This window comes from Babylonia areolata, chromosome 29, assembly GCF_041734735.1.
Source record: "Babylonia areolata isolate BAREFJ2019XMU chromosome 29, ASM4173473v1, whole genome shotgun sequence".
Taxonomy (NCBI): Eukaryota; Metazoa; Mollusca; class Gastropoda; order Neogastropoda; family Buccinidae; genus Babylonia; species Babylonia areolata.
Genome location: NC_134904.1, coordinates 616,100 through 623,599, shown reverse-complemented (window position 1 = coordinate 623,599; position 7,500 = coordinate 616,100). Strand labels below are relative to the sequence as shown.

Sequence of the window (7,500 nt, the reverse complement as noted above, 5' to 3'; positions counted from 1 at the left end):
CACAGGGCACTGGACTCCACACAAAGACCTCCACTATCACAGGGCAATGGACTCCACACAAAGACCTCCACTATCACAGGGCAATGGACTCCACACAAAGACCTCCACTATCACAGGGCAATGGACTCCACACAAAGACCTCCACTATCACAGGGCAATGGACTCCACACAAAGACCTCCACTATCACAGGGCACTGGACTCCACACAAAGACCTCCACTATCACAGGGCACTGGACTCCACACAAAGACCTCCACTATCACAGGGCAATGGACTCCACACAAAGACCTCCACTATCGCAGGGCACTGGACTCCACACAAAGACCTCCACTATCACAGGGCACTGGACTCCACACAAAGACCTCCACTATCACAGGGCAATGGACTCCACACAAAGACCTCCACTATCTAGGGCACTGGACTCCACACAAAGACCTCCACTATCACAGGGCACTGGACTCCACACAAAGACCTCCACTATCACAGGGCACTGGACTCCACACAAAGACCTCCACTATCACAGGGCACTGGACTCCACACAAAGACCTCCACTATCACAGGGCACTGGACTCCACACAAAGACCTCCACTATCACAGGGCACTGGACTCCACACAAAGACCTCCACTATCACAGGGCACTGGACTCCACACAAAGACCTCCACTATCACAGGGCACTGGACTCCACACAAAGACCTCCACTATCACAGGGCACTGGACTCCACACAAAGACCTCCACTATCACAGGGCACTGGACTCCACACAAAGACCTCCACTATCACAGGGCACTGGACTCCACACAAAGACCTCCACTATCACAGGGCACTGGACTCCACACAAAGACCTCCACTATCGCAGGGCACTGGACTCCACACAAAGACCTCCACTATCACAGGGCACTGGACTCCACACAAAGGCCTCCACTATCACAGGGCACTGGACTCCACACAAAGACCTCCACTATCACAGGGCACTGGACTCCACACAAAGACCTCCACTATCACAGGGCAATGGACTCCACACAGACCTCCACTATCACAGGGCAATGGACTCCACACAAAGACCTCAATGATGACACTAGTCGTTTCCCCTTACACACTGCTGTGTGTCAGTGTGTGTGAGAGAGAGGGAGAGAGAGAGGGGGGAGGGAGAGAGAGAAAGAGAGAGAGGCGGGGATAGAAAGAGAGAGGGGGGGGGGGGTGAGGAGAGAGAGAGAGAATGGGGGAGAGAGAAAGAGAGAGAGGTGGGAGAGCGAGACAGAGAAAAAGAGAGAGGGGAGAGAAAGAGAGAGAGGGGGAGAGAGGGACAGAATGAAAGAGAGAGACAGAGAGGGAGAGAAAGAGAGAGGGGAGAGAGAGGGGAGAGAGAGAGCATGTGTGCATGCTTTTGTGTGTGCATGTGTGTATGCATGTAGGTGTGTGTGTGCATGTGTGTGTGTGTGTGTGAGTTGTGACCGATCAAACCCTTATGACGGATTATCCAGCACCAGAGATCACGGACTCCACACACACAAAGACCTCAGCACCAGAGATCACTGACTCCACACACACAAAGACCTCAGCACCAGAGATCACTGACTCCACACACACAAAGACCTCAGCACCAGAGATCACTGACTCCACACACACAAAGACCTCAGCACCAGAGATCACTGACTCCACACACACAAAGACCTCAGCACCAGAGATCACTGACTCCACACACACAAAGACCTCAGTAACGACAGACAGCCAGTGGTTCTGGCCTTACGGTGTGCTTCTTTTGGACTGTGCCAACATTGCATGTGTGTGTGTGTGTGTGTGTGTGTGTGTGTGTGTGTGTGTGTGTGTGTGTGTGTGTGTGTGTGTGTCTGTGTGTGTGTCTCTGTGTGTGTGTTTGTGTACGTGTGTGTGTGTGTGTGTGTGCGTCTGTGTCTGTGTGTGTACGTGTGTGTGCTTGTGAGTGTGCTTGTGTGTTTGCCACTGTGTGTGTGTGTGTTCAAACTTAATGTCTTTCACTTTGAAGTGATATGTCATATATAACAATGATGAAGACATGATTGTGTGCATATGAGTGTGTGTGCGTGCACACGTGCACTTGCACAAGTGAGCACACGGGTACATGCATGTTTATGCATGTTGGGCTAGGTGCAGATGCATACATGAGTGTGTGTATGTCTGAATGTATATAGGTATATTCATGTGTGTGCATATGCAATATCATGCACGCAGTAATTCCTGCATGTACACACACATGGAAGTATGTGCATGTGCATAAATGTGTGCATGTGTCTGTGCCTGTGTGCCTTGTGTGTGTGTGTGTGTATGTGTGTGTGTGCAAGTGCATGGGCATGAACCTATGTGCGCATGCATGCGTGTTTGTACATTAAGCTGAGATAAGGGGCAGAGTCTCTATTAAGGTTATAGTCTTGAAATCAACCATCAAATAATGCCTAAACATTCACACTCATTTCAAAACAAAAATCACTGTCAGTCCCACAATGCCCATATCTTATTCACGTCTCTCATTCCAAAACTGACAGCCGCAGGAAAATGACCTCCATTCAGTTTTATACTTTGGTTTATCCGGTCTGTCTTGGAGAGTCCTTTCTATTTCCAGAGTCTGGCATTCTTTTCAAGCTGCCATTATCAAAAGTACCCTATTTTCATATCTTGATGTTTCATTTTGGGAAATGAATATCTGTCCTACTTTTTTTATCTTTCTGTTTTTTTCTTTTCCTTTTTCCTTTTTTTTTTCCACAACAGTAACAGACGAAGTCTGTATAATATACCAAATAAAGAGTTCTCACTCTCATGCACTAATATACACACACCTGTATGGGGAGGGGCGGGGTTGTTTGTGTGGATGTGTGCATGTGTGTGTGTGTGTGTGTGTGTGCACGTTTGTGTGTGTGTGTGTGTGTGTGTGTGTGAGGGGGGGAGAGAGAGAGAGAGAGAGAGAGAGAGACAGGTGCAATGTCTACCATTCAATCCTCTCTCTGTGCCATGTTTAACCGTCCCCAACCATAGTCCAGTACCCATCATGTACAGCTGAAGTGAGGGGGAATCAGGAGAAAAGGGTCTTTCCCACTACTAGTGATCGCACAATCACACAAGCCCAATGCCTTACTAATTCTGCCATGATGCTGTACGTATATAAGTGGGAGGGAATTAAAATCAAACAAAACAAACTTCTTCTTCTTGTTCGTAAAGAGGAGAAGAAGAAGAAGAAGCAAAACGAATGAAACTCCTTCTTCTTGTTGTTCGTAAAGAGGAGAAAAAGAAAAAGAAGAAATGAAACAAAACAAATAAGACAAACTCCTCTTTTGTGTAGAGAAGAAGAAGAGGAAACAAAAAAAGATCAAACTTTTTCTTCTCCTTCGTATAGTAAAAAAAAAAAAAAAGAAGAAGACGATGAAGAAACGAAACAAATTACAAACAAAAACAAACTCTTTCTCGTTCGTTCTTTCTCGTTTGTTCATACAGAGAACTCTTTCTCGTTCGTTCATACAGAGAACTCTTTCTCGTTCGTTCTTTCTCGTTCGTTCATACAGAGAACTCTTTCTCGTTCGTTCATACAGAGAACTCTTTCTCGTTCGTTCTTTCTCGTTCGTTCATACAGAGAACTCTTTCTCGTTCGTTCTTTCTTGTTCGTTCATACAGAGAACTCTTTCTCGTTCGTTCTTTCTCGTTCGTTCATACAGAGAACTCTTTCTCGTTCGTTCTTTCTCGTTCGTTCATACAGAGAACTCTTTCTCGTTCGTTCATACAGAGAAGCAAGAAGGAGTAGACATAGAAACAAACAAAAACAACAAAAAACCAAACCAAACCAAACGAAAAACCAAAAAACCATCCAACTCACATCCTGGCGGCCCTGCTCGGCCTTGATGATGGCCTCCATGGCGAAGTGGAAGGCGGCGAGGGCCTGGGGTTCGGGTCTGCGGCTGAAGAGGAGGGAGATGAGGTGCTTGAGCCAGATCTTGTCGCGGCCCTGCTTGTGGGTGACGTCGCTCTGGGCAAAGATGGAGGGCCGGGTGGAGCTGATGAAGGGCAGCACCAGGTCCAGGGTGCCGGACTTCACCACTGACGCCTCCAGTTCCTGGAGACACACACACACAGACACAGAAAGAGAATCACCTTATTGTCTCAGTCAATATCAGTATCAGTATCTCGGTCAGAAGAGAGTTACTACTGTTAGACTGGGATGGTTAGTGTGTGGGTGTGGTTGTGGGGATGTGTGGGTGTGATGGTGTGCGTGTGTGAGATGGTGTGTGTGTGTGTGTGTGTGTGTGTGTGTGTTTATGTGTGTGTGTGTGTGTGTGTTTGTTTCTGTGTGTGTGTGTTTTATGTGTGTATTTTATGTGTGTGTGTGTTTATGTGTTTGTGTGTGGGTGTTTATGTGTGTGTGTGTGTGTGTGTGTGTGTGTTTATGTGTGTGTGTGTGTGTGTGTGTTTATGTGTGTGTGTGTGTGTTTATGTGTGTGTGTGTGTGTGTGTGTGTGTGTGTGTGTTTGTGAAATGGTGCAGATAATGGGGCAACAGACAAAAAAATAGTCCATGGCACTGACACTGGTCATATCACCTGGTTTGGTCATGGGGGTACTGCCCTGCTGAATACATCACCAGCTGTCTCCATTTCTGGTGGTCATGGGATAGAATAGAATAGAATGGAATATGTCTTTATTACCAAGTGTACCGGGGTCACAAGGAATATTGGGGGGGGAGGGGGATAGTACATAACAAGGTATGAACATAAATCAAAAATCATACACAAACACAGATACAGTAGAAATTAGGATACATACAAGTGTATATCAATATAAAAACTTGTGCATACTCACACATGCATGCACTGCACACGCACACACACGCGCGCACATGCGCACACTCACACACACACACACAAACTCTCTGTATCACACACACACACACACACACACACACACGTTTGAACAAAAGCTGCATATTACATGTGGATGGGGCTGATGACTAGATCTTCAGGTAAGTGGTTGTTGATTGTGCAATTCTATTTATCACACTGGATTTGTTCAAGAGACAGGGCATTGACTGCTCTGGGGAAAAAGCTATTGGCGAAGCGACTGGTTTTCGTCCTTATACCTCTGTACCACCGACCAGAGGGGAGCATCTCGAAAATCCCAAAAGCTGGATGTGATTCGTCCTGGCTGATTGATTTTGCTTTTTTGAGTAGCCGCTTATAATATATCGTCTAGAGAAGGCAGATCAGCCCCACAACAGCAAGGCTCCGAAAGAGACAGTGAGTGTGGCGAAGTCTGGGATACAAAGACAACAGTTTTACCAGCCGCCGTGATGAAATGGCCAGCGTCACAGACTGACAAATGGGATGTGAGTGAAGATAACATTCTTACCAACGCTTATATCTGCCTGAAATATACTCCTGACAGTGAATAAATGCAATAGATACAGATGACTTCTTCTTCTGTGTTCGTGGGCTGCAACTCCCACGTTCACTCGTATATACGCCAGTGGGCTTTTACATGAATGACCGTTTTTAACCCGCCATGTAGGCAGCCATACTCCACTTTCGGGGGTGTGCATGCTGGGTATGTTCTTGTTTCCATAACCCACCAAACGCTGACATGGATTACAGGATCTTTAACGTGCGTATTTGATCATCTGCTTGCGTATACACACGAAGGGGGTTCAGGCACTGGCAGGTCTGCACAATGTTGACCTGGGAGATCGTAAAAATCTCCACCCTTTACCCACCAGGCGCCATCACCGTGATTCAAACCCAGGACCCTCAGACTGAAAGTCCAACGCTTTAACCATTCAGCTATTGCACCCGTCATACAGATGACTAAAACTTGACGTAACAAGACCGATGTGCTCAGAGTGTAGTCTGAGACCCCCTGAGATTAGGGAAGGAAAGAAAAGGCAAGGCAAAGCGAGGCACAGTGAGGCACAGCAAGGCAAAGTGAGGCACAGTGAGGCACAGCAAGGCAAAGTGAGGCACGGCAAGGCACAGTGAGGCACAGCAAGGCAAAGTGAGGCAAAGTGAGGCACGGCAAGGCAAAGTGAGGCAAAGTGAGGCACAGCAAGGCAAAGTGAGGCACAGCAAGGCAAAGTGAGGCAAAGTGAGGCACAGCAAGGCAAAGTGAGGCAAAGTGAGGCACAGCAAGGCAAAGTGAGGCACAGCAAGGCAAAGTGAGGCACAGCAAGGCAAAGCGAGGCAAAGTGAGGCACAGCAAGGCAAAGTGAGGCACGGCAAGGCAAAGTGAGGCACAGCAAGGCAAAGCGAGGCAAAGTGAGGCACAGCAAGGCAAAGTGAGGCACAGCAAGGCAAAGCGAGGCAAAGTGAGGCACAGCAAGGCAAAGTGAGGCACGGCAAGGCAAAGTGAGACACAACAAGGCAAAGCGAGGCACGGCAAGGGCACGGCAAGGCAAAGTGAGGCACAGCAAGGCAAAGTGAGGCACAGCAAGGCAAAGTGAGGCACGGCAAGGCAAAGTGAGACACAACAAGGCAAAGCGAGGCACGGCAAGGGCACGGCAAGGCAAAGTGAGGCACAGCAAGGCAAAGTGAGGCAAAGTGAGGCACAGCAAGGCAAAGTGAGGCACAGCAAGGCAAAGCGAGGCAAAGTGAGGCACAGCAAGGCAAAGTGAGGCACGGCAAGGCAAAGTGAGACACAACAAGGCAAAGCGAGGCACGGCAAGGGCACGGCAAGGCAAAGTGAGGCACAGCAAGGCAAAGTGAGGCACAGCAAGGCAAAGTGAGACACAACAAGGCAAAGCGAGGCATGGCAAGGGCACGGCAAGGCAAAGTGAGGCACAGCAAGGCAAAGTGAGGCACAGCAAGGCAAAGTGAGGCACGGCAAGGCAAAGTGAGACACAACAAGGCAAAGCGAGGCACGGCAAGGGCACGGCAAGGCAAAGTGAGGCACAGCAAGGCAAAGTGAGGCACAGCAAGGCAAAGTGAGGCACGGCAAGGCAAAGTGAGGCAAAATGAGGCAAAGTGAGGCAAAGTGAGGCACAGCAAGGCAAAGTGAGGCAAAATGAGGCAAAGTGAGGCAAAGTGAGGCACAGCAAGGCAAAGTGAGGCACAACAAGGCAAAGCGAGGCACGGCAAGGGCACGGCAAGGCAAAGTGAGGCACGCCAAGGCAAAGTGAGGCACGGCAAGGCAAAGTGAGGCAAAGTGAGGCACAGCAAGGCAAAGTGAGGCAAAGTGAGGCACAGCAAGGCAAAGTGAGGTAATGTGAGGCACGGCAAGGCAAAGTGAGGTAATGTGAGGCACGGCAAGGCAATGTGAGGCAGGGCAAGGCAAAGTGAGGCACAGCAAGGCAATGTGAGGCACGGCAAGGCAAAGTGAGGCACAGCAAGGCAAAGTGAGGCAAAGCGAGGCACAGCAAGGCAAAGTGAGGCACGGCAAGGCAAAGTGAGGCACGGCAAGGCAAAGCGAGGCAGCAAGGCAAAGCGAGGCACGGCAAGGCAAAGTGAGGCACGGCAAGGCAAAGTGAGGCACGGCAAGGCAAAGCGAGGCAGCAAGGC

General features: G+C 48.9%; 1 protein-coding gene across 1 annotated transcript in view; it reads right to left on the bottom strand.

The window, feature by feature from the left end:
• The window catches only part of LOC143274681 (NAD(+) hydrolase SARM1-like), an 82,647-nt gene that overhangs the window by 48,537 nt on the left and 26,610 nt on the right, over nt 1-7,500 (bottom strand). The window contains exon 6 of the mRNA XM_076578563.1: nt 3,838-4,074. Within this exon, the coding sequence (XP_076434678.1) occupies nt 3,838-4,074 (237 nt within the window). The remainder of the gene's footprint in view (nt 1-3,837; nt 4,075-7,500) is intronic.